General features: G+C 50.0%; 1 protein-coding gene across 1 annotated transcript in view; it reads left to right on the forward strand.

Moving 5' to 3' along the window:
• Positions 1-466: 466 nt before the first annotated feature.
• FBLN7 (fibulin 7) overlaps positions 467-17065 on the forward strand; it is a 39607-nt gene continuing 23008 nt past the window's right edge. Inside the window, exon 1 of the mRNA XM_036905056.2 lies at positions 467-961. Coding sequence (XP_036760951.2) covers positions 890-961 — 72 coding nt within the window. The 5' untranslated portion in view covers positions 467-889. The remainder of the gene's footprint in view (positions 962-17065) is intronic.

Below are 17065 nucleotides of genomic sequence, written 5' to 3' on the forward strand. Positions count from 1 at the left end.
CCGAGTGGGCTCCGCTTAGTGAACAGCAGAAAAGGAAAAATGGGCCTGTCCGGACCAGGTGTGCACCGTGGCACCTGTAGCTCTGCCTTGTGAAAGCATCCTTCCAGGGAGGAGGTACACGACGTTTCCCCGGGAGTGGGCCGAGGCCATGTGTTCCTCCCTCAGCCCGTCGGCGCGGAGCTTCAGGCTGCGGGGTCTGCCTCTCCAGCGGTGTTGCCCTCCCGGCTTGAAGGAAGCATCAGGCGCCACCCTCCACGTTAGGTTGCCTTTCTCCTTGCCTGGCGACTGGCGGCTGTAAGTTGGGCAGACCGCAGATTCTTGGTCGCCGTGCATGTGTGTCCCTGTACCCCACCAGCATTAATAAAAGGCCACTGGTCCACTTGGACGGAGCCCATCCCTTGGCCAAACAGGTCCTGGGCTCCAATGAAGCGGACGCAGGCGTCTGCGAGGACAGATGTGACTCAGCTCGCCTCTCTGCCCCTTGTGGCTGGGGCAGGTGAGGGAAGTGTCCCCGGAGGGGCAGGGGGACTCCGAAGGATGCCCGCGGCCGGCCCTTCGGGGAGCGGCAGTCGGCGCGCCCTCGGGTGCATTCCTGGCCGGGCGGCCCCCCCTCCGCCCGCGTCCAGGGGCTGGCGCCTCCCCGCCCTCCCGTGACGCTGGAGGCCGCGGGGATCAGGTCGGCGCGCCGCGCACCTGGCCCCGGACGGCGCCTTGCGGGCGTGGCGGCCGGGCTGCGCTCCAGGGCCCCCGCCTCCCTCCCGGAGCCGCCCGGGCCGCGCGCCCTGTGTTTGCACCCTGCCGGGAGGCTGCGCATCAGTGCCGACGGCGACATTCGCAGGGCCGGCGGAGTGACGTCCTGTCCCTGGGCACAGAGGCTGCGATCGGCAAGATGGGGCCCAGCCGTTCCCACGCGCTCCTACTGCTGCTACTCCTCGCCTGTCCCGGGTCGCGGGCCTCCCAGGTCGGTGCCCCTCCAGCTCCCCCTGTGCCACTGGCAGCGCCGGAGGACCTGCCCTGGTCACATTACACGCGGGGACTGGCGGGCGGGGGCGGTGGGAACTCCAGGGCTTCCCGGGCCTCGGAGGGGCGAGGGACCCCCGCTCTGATCCCCGATGCCGCGCGCCGGGCGCCTGGGAAGGACCCGGGCTGAGCCCACGGAGCAGCTTGCAGCGCGGGGACCGAGCTCCGGGTGAGCGTCGGGGCTGGAAAGAGTCCCCCGGGGTTCAGGAGCCGTGCGTCTCTGCCCGGCCTCCGCGGGAGCTCCTGCCACCCGGTTGGGATGGAGACAGCCCCACCCTCCACTCCAACACTTCAGCCTCTGCCTGGGGCGTCACTCCTGCAGCGGCCGCCGTCGAGCCGGCGCAGGGCCCCGCAGTGTGCGGCTTCGGGGAGGGCCCGCTGCGCGGCCTCGGCTCCGGGGCTGTTTGCCTTCCCGCGTACAGGCGGCCTGCTGCCTGGATGTCTTCTCCCCGCCGTTTGCGTGTGGTGGGTTCTCCCTGGATTGATTTATTTGGCCAGGTCCACGTTTATATGAACCAGTTAGAACTCGTAGTTAAAATTAGGATAAGAATGCAGATTAAAGTGCGTCTGCCCAAGGTAGAACTGGAATTGCCGAATTCGGAGCCAGCCGCCGCCAGACTGGCTCTGGCGTCCAGAGCCCCTGGGTCTATGAGGGCGCGGCCGCCACCCCAGTACGGTCCGCAGGGGCACGAGTAAGGGAGGCGGAAGGCGAGCCTGCGGGCTCCCTGAGCCCTGAGGGCCGACGGCACAGCTCTTCCAGGCCCTGGAGGCGGGGCTGCTGTCACCCATTTTGCAGGTGAGGGAAGTGAGGCCCAGGGAGACTATGGCTACCCCAGTCCCACAGCCCGGAACGAATGGGGCAAATTTAGTCTCCTTGGGCTCCAAGTCTTACTCCTTCCCTCCAAACCCTCGTGCCTCGACCCACCTCCTGACCCAGGCAGGCACACCCATGGCCCCCAAGGAGCTCCTGGGGTGCTGGAGGGGATCCCAGGCAGGGAGAAGTCCATTCAGATCAGACGTGGTGGTGTTAGTGGGGTGTGGTGAGAGGCTTACAGCAAGTCGCTCAGCCGCCGGGGAGCAGAGGCCTGGCCTGGGCCCAGGGGGCTGCCCACCAGAGCAAGGCGTCTCTCGCCCACTTAGCAGACTACAAAACAAGGTAAAGCAAAACAAAAGATCAGGCCCAGATGCAAGAAGGCGCATCCCCAGGTCAGCTCCCCAGCTGGGCCAGCAGAGAGGGTGGGGTGGACAGGGTGTGCAAGGAGATGCAGGGGAGCCCCACCCTGCCATTATGTGATTTTAGGGGGGCCGTGCTGACTCTCCTGATTACTTGGAAAACACGTGAGACCTTGGCAGCTCTCTGATGCTTTCAGCTGGGCCAGGACCTCTCTCAGGCTCTGTTCCTGGGAGATCTGGGTCCAATCCCTGCCTGCTGCATCCAGTCTTCCTCAAATTCCTTATCCTCTAAACCTTGGTTTCTTGACCTTGAAAGCGCCTGCCTCACTGGTTTTTGTGAGGGGCAAGGGAGGACAAGGGATTTTCCATAGAAGTTGGTGTCTAGTGAAACTGTCCTTCACCCAAAGTTGTATGTGACTGGGAGGTCTTCCTGCAGCCCCTGTCTGGGGGAGCCCAAGGGGTAAACCGTTTGGAAGGCCTCAGCAGCACTCTGTACCTGGCTCCTTCTCATCTTTCAGGTCTTTGCTCAAAGCCCCTCTTAGCAGAGCCCTGCCCAACCCTACTCTAAACAGGTCCCCTCACTGCCCCTGTATGTTTCAGCCTTGGTCCTCTGAAGGCCTCTGGCATAGGACTGACCACATCTGTGATGATCTGTTTCAGTAAGTAGAGTTTGTCTGTTGTCCCCACAGCAGGGCCCTAGGGGCCGGGACCACATCTAGGATTTCACCCAGAGACCAGCACAGAGCAGGAGTCCAGAGGGACGAATGGAGGGTGGTCGTGCCGGTGCTACTCTGAGCAGGACCGGGCCGGGCAGGCACTGGGTAGACCTTGGCTGCGCATAGGTGACCCAAGGAGCTTCTGGAAATCCTGATGTCAGCTTCACTTCAGGGATTCTGACTTAGTTGCTCTGGGTTGGGGCTCAGGCATCTGTAGTTTTAAAATGTCCCTAGTGATTTTAATCGAACAGGTAGGTGCCTGAGACCCAGGGGAACCCCAGCTTTCAGAGTTAAAGGCTGTGGACCTAAGAGAGGGCAAAGGGCAGAGTAGGTGAAGGATTGGACAGTGAGGACCTGAGATACACCTGGAGTTTATCTGATCCGGACGCAGTATGAGCCCAGGGCTCTTGAACCAAACAGGAAGCCCTTTTGGCTGGTGGAGGCTTGGCGAGTGTTTGGAGATTAAATTGTACACCCAGGACTATCCCCTGCCACGAGGAAGATGCGCGGGCACCTGGCAACCCAAGGGCATCTAGGTCTCCTAGAGTGGCTGCGCTTGGCCTTGTCTGGGTCCTCTGTTTACCAGGAAACGGGCTCACCTGTGGCAGCCCAAGGGAAGCATGATGGGTGTGTGTGCGTGTATGTGTATGTGGGTGCTGTGTCTGTGCACCAGTGCCTGTGACGGTGACAGCCTGTGTGGCTGTTTAAACAATTGCATATGCGATGGTGTGTGTGTGTGAGCGCTGTGGTGTATCTTGGACTGCGTGTGTGCGTGTGCAACAGGGTAGCTGGCTGCTTCCTGCCAGGCTCCTGCAAGAGCAGTGATCTCATGGGGACAGAGCCTCGTTCTCCCTCCTGCGGTCTTCCATGGCTTTCCACTTGTGTCCCTCTTGTCAGCACTTCTGTCCTGAGTCACTTTGCATTTCTTAAAACTATTGCCCACTCTGTGGCCTTCCCACTGGAAAAGAAACAGCGCTGCTGGGCAGACAAGAAAGGGAGAACATTTAACAACCCCCTGCACCTCTGCCTGCTCCCCACACTGGCTCAGGGCCAGCAGGGTGTGCAGGTTCTCGGCGTTCTCCCCTCCTGTGGGGTGGGGATGCACTGGTGTTTCAGAAGGCTTCCCCAACCCAGACCACTCCTTGCAATCAGATGTCACAAGGATCCAAATTCCACCATTAGAGGTTCATTATTTTGGGTGCCTCCTCCTATTTGATATGCTGCTTTTTACAGTTTTATGAAAAAAATATTTCCAGGAATTTAACCAGAGAACTACATTCTGTACATGGCAGTCACGGCCACAGCCAGGATACAGAACAGTTCCACCACCCCGAAATTGATCTGTTCTTTATCACTATAGTTTAGTCTTCTCTACAACATCATATAAATGGAATCAAAGAAAATGCATAACCTTTTGAGCCTGGCTTTTAAAATTTTGCCTAATGCATTTAACATTACGTTTTCCATGCTGTTCTGGTATGCAGGGTTCCTCTGCTAATACTATTACTGAGTAGTATTCCATTGTGTGGATGTAAGTCAGTTTGTTTATCAGTTCATCCATCGAACTGAATGATGCCTGTGGTGTCATTTCTAGTTTTCAGTGATTATGAATAGAGCTGCTATAAACATTCAGATACAGCTTTTTGTGTGAATGTGAATATTCATTTCTCTTGAGTAAATATCTAGGAGTGAGATTGCCGGTCATATGGTACATGTATGTTTAAGTTTGTAAGAAACTGCCAAACTGCATTCCATATTAAGTAGGATCATTTTACATTCCCACCAGCAATGCATAATAGACCCGGTTTCTCTGCCTCCTCACTGGCCCTTAAAACTGTCAGGTTTGTTTGTTTCCAAGTCATTCTAATAGGTATGTAGTGGTAGCTCACTGTGGTTATAATTTCCATTTCCTTAATAACTAATAATGTTGGGAATCTTTTCATGTGCTTAATTTGCCATGAGTAGTCTGACGAGTGAAGTGTCTGTTTAAACCTTCTGCCCATTAAAAAAATAGATTGTATTCTTACTGTTAAGTTTCGAGTGTTCTTCATATGTTCTAAATACAAGCCCTTTTTCAGATGTGTGAATTACAAATATTTCCTCCCAGTCTGTAGCTTGTCTTAACAGCAACTTTCCCAGAGCAAAGGTTTTAAATTTCATCCAATTGATCAGTTTTTTATTTTTATGGATCATGTTTTTGGTGTCAAGTCTAAGAACTCTATGCTGACTCCAGGTCATGAAAAATTTCTTCAGTGTTTTCTTCTGAATTTTTTATAGTTTTGCATTTTCACATTGAGATCTATCCATCTTGAATTAATTTTTGTATAATTTTGTGTGAGGTTTCTAGTACAGCCTAAGGCATTAATAATACTGTAATAACTTTGTATGGAGGCAGGTCATAACTACTCTTATTGCAGTGAGCATTTCATAATACATACAATTATTGAATCGCTATGCTATACATCTAAAACTAGTATGATATTGTATGTCAACTATATTTTAACAAAAAAATTTTTCAAGTGTGAGGTTTATGCTGAGGAGGATCACTTTTTGCTTATAGATTTCCAATTGTTCCAACACCATTTGTCAAAAAGACTGTTAAACTTCCATCAAATTGTCTTAGCAACTTTGTCAAAAATCAATTTATCATACATGTAAGAGTCTATTTCTGCAAATAACACACTATCTTGATTACTGTAACTTTATAATCAGGTAGATTTTAAGATCTCATTAGTCTTCTTCAAAATTGTTCTGGCTCTTCTAGTTTCTTTGCCTTTCCATTAAAAGTTTAGAATCAGCTTGTTTATGTCTAGAAAAAACCCTACTAGAATTTTGATTGGGACTGCATTAACTATCAATCAATAAATTGATTAGGAGTATATTTGCATCTGAACACCACCGAGTCTTCTAATCTGTGAACACAATATGTCTTGCCATTTATTTAGCTCTTCTTTGATTTCTTTCATCACAATTTTTTAGCTTTCAACCTAAACATGCTTTGTTTATATTTATACCTATATATTACATGTTTTGGAGCTCTTTTAAATGGTATTTAAAATTTTTTTTTCAGTTCCACTGGTATATTCCTAGTATATGGAAATCTAATGGACTTTTCTGTGTTTATCTGGTATCCTATGACATTGTGGAACTCACTTATTAGTTGGAAGGAATTTTTTTTGTAGATTTTTTCATACTTTTTTTATAAACAATCATCTCATCTGTGAATAGAGGCAGTTTTATTCCTTCCTTTCTAATCTTATTTATTTATTTAGCCTTATTGCACCGACTAAAACCTCAAGTACTATGTGAACAGGAGAGTGGAATCCTTGCTTTGTTCTAGAATTTAGGAAGAAAGCATTCAGTTTTGTAAACATTAAGTGTCATGCTTAGCTGTGGGTTTTTCATAGATGTCATTTGCCAGGTTAAGGTTGCCTTTGAGTCATAGTTTGATAGAATATTTATTAAGAATGGATGATGAATTTTGTCACATGCTTTTTCTGCCTCGATTGTTATGACCCTATGTTTTTCCTTCAGTCTGTTAATAAGGTGGATGACCTTTACTGATTTTCTAATTTTGAAGCCAGCCTTGCATTCTCAGATAAATTCTAATTGATCATTGTGATGTCTTACATATCTTCTGTAATTCTGGATTCCATTTGCTAATATTTTCTGAGAATTGTTGGACCTGTGTTCATGAGGGATATTGGTGTGCAGCATGTTCAGCAAACTATGGCCCACGGGCCACATCTTAGCCACTGCTGGGCAAGTCTGGCTGGATCCGTTCATTTGCACATCTCTATAGCTGCTTTTTGCACTGTAACTGCAGAGTCGTATAGTTGCAACAGAGACCATATGGGCTCCAAAGATGAAAATATTTACTCTCTGGGCCTCCACATCTAAGGTTTGCTGACTCCTGGTCTATAGTTTGCTTCTACTGTCTTTGACTGGTTTTGTTATCAGGGTAATGCTGGCTTCGTAAAATGAGCTATGAAGTGTTCCCTTCTCTTGTGTCTTCTGGAAGAGATTGTGTAGAATTGTGTGTCAGTTCTTGAAATGTTTGGTAGAATTTATCAGTGAAACCATGCATGCCTGGAGATTTTTTTCTGGAAGGTTTTTAAGCCACGAGTTACATTTCTTTGACAGATACAGAGCTATTCAGGTTAGCTTTTTTTCTTGGGGTGATTTTTGATAGTTGGTGGATTTCAGGAAATTAGTCTGTAGTCCCCTCTCTCTTGGGGTGACTGCTTTTAAATGTACTGTGGAGATTATTCCACATTCCTAAACAACCGATCTGTAATAACAGAGGAATACTTTGTTCCATTGCTCACAACAGGGCCAAATAGTCTACCATGATTAACTTGCTTTCTCGTGTAACTCTTTGGTTTTCCAGAAGTTTTTTCCCTCTTGCCCCATCTGTCATCTACATAAGCACAATTGTTTGCAAAAGCTCTTTCCTATTCCATGTTCTGTCCGCTACTTTTCCCTGGAGCCTGTACTCCCCAGTCCTGCTGACCCTGACTTTGGCTCCCTGCTCTCCTGAGCTGGAGTCTACATTTTCTAGATCATATGTCTTCCTCTTTTTTGGCTTCCTCCCTTGTTTTTCTGAATGCATCCTCAGGAAAATTATGTTTTAATCTTCTATAGTCAGACACTCCCAAATCACTTTCCCACTGTAAATATTACCCTTTCTTTACACTTTATTTATTTAATTGAGGTATAACTGACTTACAATATTATATTAGTTTTAGGTGTACAACATAATGATTTAACATTTGTATACATTGGGCAAGTTTAGGCTTCTTAATCCCCTTTACCCATCCCCCCAACCCTCTCCCATGTGGTGGCCACCAACCTGTTCTGTGTATCTACGAGTCTGGGTTTTCTTTACACTGGACTTTTAAAGCATCAGGTGGGAGCACCGCTGTCCCCACGCTGCAGGTGGGGCGCCTGATGTGCCCAAGAAAGTGGCAGCTGAATTGTCATTTGGAAGCAAGACCAGAGGAAGACGTGAAAGGGAGGTAGATGCACCCCGTCCACTGTCCCTTTGACTGAGTAGGGGTGAAGGAGGTGGCGAGGACTTGAGACCTGTTCCCTGGTCTGAGAATGAATGAGATGAAGAAGGCTGGGAAAATGAAACCCCAGCATGTTCATTCCCAGTGTGGAATGTCAGCTCAGCAATGTCAATAGATGCTAATTTGGGTCATTGCCTGGGGACTGCCTGGAGTCTGGGTTGAGATGGATTGCTGGTCACCTCAGAGCTCAGCACAAGAGGATACAGTGATTGATTAGGGGTCTCTGCCGTGTATTTGCCTGCACAGCAGTAGGGATTTTTGTACACCAGCCCCCTGTTACCCAAATATATGGAGATGAGCTGAAGCAACAAAGACATGTGAATCACCAGATCCAAAATGGGGGTACAGTACCCCCCACTTTTCAAAAGTTCAAGTTATGCCACTCTGCTTTTACAAAAGACTTACATCAGCAACAGTTTTTGATAACTTAAAGAAATCTGAAGATGATTTCCACTTTTACTAAAAAAGTCAAAAAGCAAAAATGGCATTCCACATCTGTTTTGCCGTGGCTCTTACAGAGGCAGTGTGTACCCCGAGCTCCTACCCGGCACTATCCTCAGCATCTTGGCATCCAGCTGCTAGAGCTTTGAGCTGGGTCTGGGAGCATTTGTACCGTATCTCGAGCTACTGTGTGCATCCATTAGCAAGATGTGTCCTAAGGTATCAGAAAAGCCTGAGAGAGGTTATTTTTTAGGTCTGTGATTCTCACAAACTTCCACTTCTTCACTTTACACCATTTTTGCTTATGATAGGTTTCATAGGAACACTCTACTTTCAGGCAGTGGGGAAAACAACTACTTGGTGCCTGCAGTGGCCCAGGTGTTGGGGTCAGAACAGTGGAGGACCCTGCTTTTGGTTTTAGAAATGCTGCTCTGGGTCTGGAGTTGGCAGACCAGGACGGCAGTTTAAGCTGAGCTCAGCTGGGGGGTGCTGATCTGCCCCACACTCGTCTGATCTGCCCCACACTCGACTGGTCTGCCCCACGCTCGGCTGGTCTGGTCAGGGCTCCCCATCCATCTGTGGATAGCTGCCAGGCTAGCTGGGCTCATAGGTCCAGGGTGGCCTCACTTGGTACATCTCAGCTCTCCTCCGCAAGGCCTCTCATCCCCCAGGCTAGCCTGGGCTTCTCACCTGATAGATGCCAAGACTGAGCAGAGAGCACAAGACCTCCTGAGACTGTGTCCTAAAATGAACCTGGATTTTGGGTTATCCAGATATGGTGAAGCCTAAAGATGAGGAGATGACCTGCCCCCCATGGGGGGTCCAGCTGTGCCCCAGCTGGCCACAGGAGAGAATGGCAGGCAGAGAGAGAGGGAGGGAAACTTGAGGAAAGCCTTTATTGGGGTTTTTGAGAGAAGGAAGGATGAGGGTAAAGGAGCTAACCAGATTAAGATTGGCTAGTTTGAGTAATTTTAGCAGGTGACAGTATGGGGTCTCTCCTAGTTGGATGCCTGGCCCTGGGGCTAGTGGAATTGGGGGCTGGGTTGGAAGTGGGTGCTAGTGTCTCACAGTGTAAGAGCCATTGAGGCAAAGGGAGTGGCCCTTGGGTTGGGGTGAGCTGGCAGGGGCAGGCGTACAGAGAGGGCGTTGAATGCTTTGCTGCCTTTGCAACTCGCCCCAAGAGGGGCCGTCTAGTCCAGGCCAACAAGTGCCGGATGGCAGCACATCGGATACAGGAACTAGACATGTGGTTAATACAGATCCAGACTTGGAACCGGTGCATCGCTTCCACTGCACTCTGTGGGCCAAAGCAGGTCACGAGGCCAGCCCAGGTCTCTGAGGTGGGAAATCACATTTCCTTCTTTATGGGAAAACCAGCCAAGTCTCCTCGCAAATTGTGTGGATGTGGACAGGGAGAAGGACTATGGCTGTTTCTGCAAACCTTCCATCACAGTGACCCAGAGATCTACTCCCTGAAGGCACCTGTGTTTAGACAGATGGGTGGAGTCAGGGTGAGAGTGCGTGACAGAGGGGACTTCCCTCCAACAAGGGCTTTTCCATTCCCTGGCACCTTCAGGATGGGGACTCTGGTCTTGTCAAGGACAGCTCTGATGACAGAGAAGTAGGGAGCCCCTTTACTACCCTGGGGAGTTTCTGACCCCCGGGTCTTGGGTGATGAGTATTGAGGGTGTGGACGGAGACTGGCCGGCTGGGGAAGGAGAGATGGCTGGGCAGTGATTTCCGGGGTCTGTCTGCAGTCTTCCAGCCAGGAACCAGTGCCCTCCCAGGCCTGCTCACCCTGGAGGATCCCATCTGATGCCACACTCGACTCGGGGCAGACCACGTTGTCTCCGTCTGTGCCATCTGGGCTCCAGCCCTCTCTCTGCATGGCCGCCCAGACCTGCCTCCTACCAACTGCCTGCACTGCGACTGCCACGGGAGGAATGGCCATCTCCTGCTGTTACTGAGCTGGACTGTACCAGCCACTCCCTTGACCCATGGGGACAATGGCTGGGTTGCTGGATTTCTGTCAACCATCCCAAGGCTTTTCTAGTCCTGGGGCCCTGGGGACATCGGGACAGCCTCCCTGGGTGGGTGAAACCTTTTACATCCTTTCAAACCCTTCATCTTCCATGCTTCTCAGTAGCTGCCTGGGGCCTAAAATACGGCCATTACACACAAGTTCATTAAAGGAAAAGCAAGCACTTATAATTTGACAGGACCCAAACCTACTATTTCAGTAGGTAAGGTCTATACCTCAATACAGTAATCACTTATTTCTCCTGTGTGTAGGGCACTTGTGCCTCTCTGGTTGTCTGGGCATGGATCTCCCCGAGAAAGCAGTCTAGATGGGAAGCAAGGCCCAAGGGACTCATCCTGGGGCTGGGTTACCCAGTAAGATTGACACATAACAAGTGTTCACATTAAACTGGAGGGGTCAGGGAGTTGGTGGCAACCCAAGGGACTCAAAAGTCTTCAAACTGCCTCTGGCCCCACTGTTGCCATCTGGTTGTCCATGTACAGACATTTCTCTTTATACTGGAGACTAAGGTACTTTTAGACCCTCAGCAGAAGGGAGGCACACTGCAAGCCCAAAAGGAACCCTTCCCTCTGCTCACCCAGGCTGTTTCCAGTCTCTGCAGGAGGGGCTGGGGATGGAGAGCATGACCAGTAACTGGGTGTACTGCCCAGGCAGCTGAGAAAATCAGATGATCCCCGGCTTATTTGAAGAAAGGGAAAGTGCCAAAAAGCTCCAAGGCAGTCTGTAGTATCAGAGGCAAAAAAGAAAAAAAAGAAAAGCTGCCTCCAGAGAAGCATCACACAGGTCAGTCATTCACATTGTAGTGAGAAAACATAAACATGTTGGCGTCACCCGAACATGTCAGTTTCACCTTGGGGCTCCTGAGACCTGGGCACTTTTTCTGATTGCTAAAGATTGTGTCCTCCCAGTAGGAATCTAACTAGTAAGGTAATGTGCTCATTCAGTAAGGATGTCTTGCCTGCTGACCAGGTGCTGTTCGGGACTGGGAAGGCAGCCTCGCTCCCAGACTTCTGGCTGTGATCAGGAACAAGTTCCTGCTCCTTATGAATCAGTTTCTGTCTCTGAACAGTGGGGTCTGTCTGCAGTCTTCCAGCCTCATCTCAAGGCTCTAGTGGCAAGGTATCTAGACATACTCATCTCAAGGGACTCTAGTGAGGAGAAAATGAATGGCATTTTCAAAGAACAGGTCTGTAGTAAGTGTTCAATGCATGTTAAGGGGAAGAAAGATGAGGCAGACACAGGCCCTGCTGTCATGTAGCTCTCCAAGCAGGTAGAGAAGAACAAGACAGACCTGAAAAGTATGGGAAGGCAGACAGACACTGGAAAGGAGGTGCTGGGTTGAAGGGTGGCCAGGAGGTTACTTTAGGCAGGTCAGGATCTGAGAAGGAGACTTCTCAGTGAAAGAGGAAGACAGGAGCAGGTGTAGATTTTCATGGTGGAGGAAAACAGCCAGTGCAAAATGACAAGGTGGCAATGAGCTTGTGGAGGTGTGTGGAGAAACACCCCTCCAGCTGGATTTGGCTGTGATGCCCCCAGAAGCAGCACCCCACCCCTTCAACCGCCTCAGTCAACTGCAGGAGACCCTGCCTTCCAGAGAAATCCAGGTGTCTGTCTCCACAAGTCACATAAATCTTGGATCATGTGTGAATGTGCACACACGTGTGCTGCACTGTAAAGCAACCAGTGACCTGGGGTGACCATTCCTGGAAGGTCTGTGTGCGGGTCCGGGGGACAGTTGGGAGAACCGAGAGGCACCGCTGGCAGATGGGGGGTCTTCTCTCAGCTCTCGCCCTGGTTCCCGTGGGCTGAAGAAAGAGTCAGAACGTGCTTTCTGAATGGACAGACGAGATGCCATGCGGTGCATAAGGCAGCCCCGCCACCTGCCAGCCAGGAGCCCTTGAGTCTCTGTTTCTCCAACTGTAAAATGGAGAACAACACCTGCCTAATTAATAGGGCTGCAAGGAGGAGGGAATGAGATTCCTAAGTCATTCTGAGTCTGCACCCAACATGATGGAGAGCACTTGGCAAATATCTGTGGAATTATGAATAAATGAGAAGGTGCAGTGTATTAAATTTCGCAAAACATGTCGCATTTCTGAGGCTAGGAGGTCCTCAAGTTGTGAAAAGAGGGGAGAGGAGGGCCTGAATACCAAGCAGGATACAGCAGGGGACTGCTGGTTGTGTAGCTGTGGCTGTGTGTGCGTGTGTGTGTGTGTGTGAACTGAGCTTCCCAGACAGAAGTTAGCTGGGCAGCAAGCAAGTGGAAGAATACAGGTATTAAGATGAAGATGATTGTGCTGGGCTCACACACACCTTCATTCTTTTACTTATTCGTTCATTTGTTGGTTCATCTTATGTGTACTCAGATCCTATACTCAGTGACGAGGATTCCAAGTTGGCCATAATGCTTCTGCCCTCAAGCATGCAAAGAGGCCAGGAGAGATGAGCTGGGAGAGTGTCTGAGGGCAGCCGTCAAGGCCAGCAAGGGGGTCCTGGAAAACAAGGAGTGTCAGGAGATGGGCAGTGGTGGGGCTCTTGGTGGTCCTCCAGGGACCCCTCTGTAGAGAGGACCCAACCATCCTTCACGTTGGGGTCTGGGAAGAGCACGCTGGAGTTCAAATTCTGGAGTGTCCCTATGGCCAAATAACAACTTGGCCTCCTCACCTGTAAGGTGGGCATAATAATGGTGCCCACATTCCAGAGCTGTCATGAGCATCTAACGAGACTTATGTGGAGTGTGGTGCTGGTGCTGGCTCCCAGCTCCCCTTGTTGTCATTGCTCCCGTGGCCATTTTAAGAAACAGACACGAAGGGACCTTGGGGTATAAATACAGAATTATGGGCAGCCAACAGAAAAACCTGAATGCTCTGAGCTGAGCACCCCAGGGTGCAGAACCCCAAAGGGAAGCTTGGGCTGGAGAACTGTGATGGTTAATTTTATTTTAAAAATTTACTTTTTTGCCATGGCACCCAGATATTTGGTTTAACCAGTGAGGTTTTGCTATGAAGGTATAGTTTAGATGTGATTAGCATTAGGTCAGTAGACTTTGTGTAAAGCAGATGGCCTTCCACAATGTGGGTGGACTACATCCAATAGACACAGGTGCCCCAAGATGGAAGGAACTCTGCCTCGGCACTGCCTCTGGACCCGAGCTACAGCATCAGCTCTCCCCTGGGTCTCCAGCCTGCCACGTGCCCTGCAGATGGGATTTTCCAGGTCCCACAGTTGCACAAGCCAGTTTCTTAAATTAAATCTGCCCCTCATTCTCTCTCAGTGTACATATACAGTGTATATCCCACTAGTTCTGTTTCTCTGGGGAACCCTAATCCATGGACCTTCGGCAGCTCCCCAGGTGAAGTTCTCTCTCCATTCCTCCAGGAACGTCTCTTTCTCTCCTCTTCTTTGGGGCAGCGTAGAGGTCACTGGGATGAGAGAAGGCAAGGGAGTTTTAACCAGCTTCTAAGTTGCTCTAAAATTAAAATAACTTCTGGAGAAAAAACACGCACGAGTTCGACATGACTCAGATGTGAGGGCTGGCTTCAGGCCTCGGCAAGCAGGCACACACTTGGCAACGTGCTCGGTCCTTTCAGAGACCTAACGGCATCCAAGCAGCTGTGTTCCCATCCACAAAGTGCTGACGGACGCATAGCTGTGGCTGAGGAGAAACCAGCTGAGAGAGAGACAGCCCTCCGAGGTCCGCGGGGTCATCCGTGGCCGCCTGAAGGGGTGTTGGGGCTCTGTCACCAAGATGGCTCTGGGAAATTATCACTGTTACCAGACTGTCACTGGGAGGAAGACCATCGAGCCAGGTCACATGAGAACAAAAGCCTCGAGGACCACTCCGGGGCGCCCACCCAGCCCTGGCGCTTCCCCCAGCACTTCGGTGCCCACAGGGCAGGCTCTGGGTGTGGATTTTGTTTATCAGTTAAGCCGGAACAGCAAGCAGGCCTGGATGTAGTGGGAGGGGACACTACACGACCTGTAGTCATGCAGTGACCTACTGGGTCTGGGCACGTGGACCCGGTGAGCTGGGGGGAGACACACATCATCTTGGTCTGTGCCCACCCCTGGGCCAGCAGATAGGGGCTTGGGGTAAAAAATGGCCCTGGAGGCCCACCTCTACTTAGTGTCAGAGAAAGGGGGGGTTGAAGCTGAGCACCTCCTTACGTCCACCAGAGTAAATGTTGTGAGCCAAGGGGGTGGGAGGGCGGAAGACGGGTGAGATTTTTCCAGGGGTGGGTGTGGTGGGTGGGGTTTGGTTCTGTGGCTTCCAGAACCATCTATTCCATGTCCAGACCAGCTTGGGAAGGGCTGGTGGGGTGGCTTCTGTTGCTGCTTCTCAGGTTCTCCTCGTGTCAAGTTTGATGAGGTGCCCACCCCATTCCACTCTCTGAAGAGTCTGATCACAGAAATAGTGAAGCTTCATCCTTTTTTCCTTAAAGATGGAAGAATCCCACTGCATGTCTTTCCTTGGTCCCATTTCAAATAAGTTATTAACTCAAAGAATCAGAGACTTTTTAAATGTATTGTCAAGGGCATAAACTAGGTGGAAGGGATGGGAACTTATACTGCTGGAGGAAACCTCTCTAAGAAAAGTGCTACAAATGAGGGTCCCTTGAGGGCCCTGGAAGAAAGTGGGGCTTGACGGGGCATCCTCAGCCTCTGGGATGTGCCCTTCCTTCCCAGGCATAGAGCCCGCCCTGCCAGCCCTGTCTGAATTTGACCTTGGCCCAGTCACAGCTTTGACCAGCCTTCCTGCCTGACTGGGAGGTCGGCTCTGGGAGGGGTGGGGAGTCTGTGGTGGCTTTTTGCAGTTGGGTTCTGAGAACCTGAGGTGGGAAGAGAACACCCAAAGCCAGCCCTTCGCTGTGGCAGGGCCAGGCTGAAGTACAGGTGGGTGACACCTGAAGGTCTGGCCTGCTTCCTGTACCCCAGCCTCAAGGGTCCTTGAAGCTCCCTTGGACTGACCTGGTTAAGAGCTGTGTTTGCAAAGAAGGCAATGATTTGTTCTGAGGCCATGGTTCCTCTTGGCCCAGAGCAGGAGAGGGTGGTGGTTATGGGAGGAGAAGTGGCAGACAAATGGCGGCCCCTCCCCAGACTGACAGGAGCACTGGGGAACAGAAGTGAAATCGGGGCCCAGAGCCCAGCAAAGTGCTCAACTAACTGACCTGAAAATGATTGGAAAACCCAGAGTCAAGAAGGAGGGGCTTCTACAGAACATGCACCCTATGGTCCAGTGTACACACGATGGTACTTGTGTGTGTGAGCATGTGTCTCATCCAAAAGTTAAAACCAAGAAAAAGTTAACAGTGGTTGTCTCTGGTCATGGGATGCATTCTTTGTTTTGATAAGGGGAAACACTTAGGTCCTCAATACCCCTTGCGTGACCTCACTTGCTCCCATAATGCAGGCCTTGTGAGCATTTATAGGGTCTGCAAGGATCCCAGCCTTGTCACCCAGCTTCGTCACCAGCCTTGCAGATGAGCTCAGTTATGCCTGTGATGAGGTCCAGCCACAGATTCTGAGCATGGCTCCCAAGGGGGCCATATAAGCACTCTGGGATGAAGGAACTGCACTGTTCGGAACAGCTGCAGCACAGACTCATCAAACCTCGTGTCAAAAGGCAGTAATTCTCTTGGTTTCCCTGGCACTCTGCCCTGACCCTGGCATGTGGTCTGGCCAGGAGAACAAACACCTTTCTTTTTATTTTTTCCCTTGGAAACTTTCTTTCTTTCTTTTACCAGTTTTATTGAGATAGAATTGAGATGCAGCATTGCATTAGTCCAAGGTATACAACATGATTTGATATGTCTGTATACTGTGAAATAATCACCACCAGAAGTTTAGCTAACATTCATCATCTCACATGGTTACAGATTGTTTCTTTCTTGTGATGAGAACTTTTAAGATCTACTCTCTTAGCAACTTACAGATACAAAGGACAGTATTGTTAACTGTGGTCACCATGCTATACGTGACATTCCCAGGACTTATTTATCTTAACTGGAAGTGTGTGCCTTCTTTTTATCACCTTCACCCATTTCTCCCCCAACCCCCTCTGCCAACAACCAATTCTTTTGCTGTGTCTGTGAGTTTAGTTTTTTTAGACTCTGCATATAAATGAGATCATAATGCTATTTGCCTCTTTCTGTCTGATTTATTTCACTTAGCACAATGCCCTCAAGGTATATCTGTGTTGTCACAAATGGCAGGATTTCCTTCTTTTTGTTTAACTGCTGAATAATATACTATTATATATATGTATATAGCTCACAATTTTTAAAACCATCAGTGGACACTTAGGTTGTTTCCTTATCTTGGCTGCGGAAAATAACACTGCAGTGAATGTGGACACTGAGGTATCTTTTCAAGATACTGTTTTTGTTCTCCTTGGATAAATATCCAGAAGTGGAATTGCTGGATCATAGAGTATTTCTATTTTTAGTTTTTTGAGGAACCTCTGCACTGTTTTCCATAGTGGCTGCACCAATTTACATTGTGCAGGAGGGCCCCCTTTTCTCCATATCCTCGCCAACACTTGTTATCTCATGTCCTTTTGATCATAGCAATTCTAACAGGTGTGAGGTGATATCTCAGGGTTT

The sequence above is a fragment of the Manis pentadactyla genome, chromosome 2, assembly GCF_030020395.1.
Source record: "Manis pentadactyla isolate mManPen7 chromosome 2, mManPen7.hap1, whole genome shotgun sequence".
Taxonomy (NCBI): Eukaryota; Metazoa; Chordata; class Mammalia; order Pholidota; family Manidae; genus Manis; species Manis pentadactyla.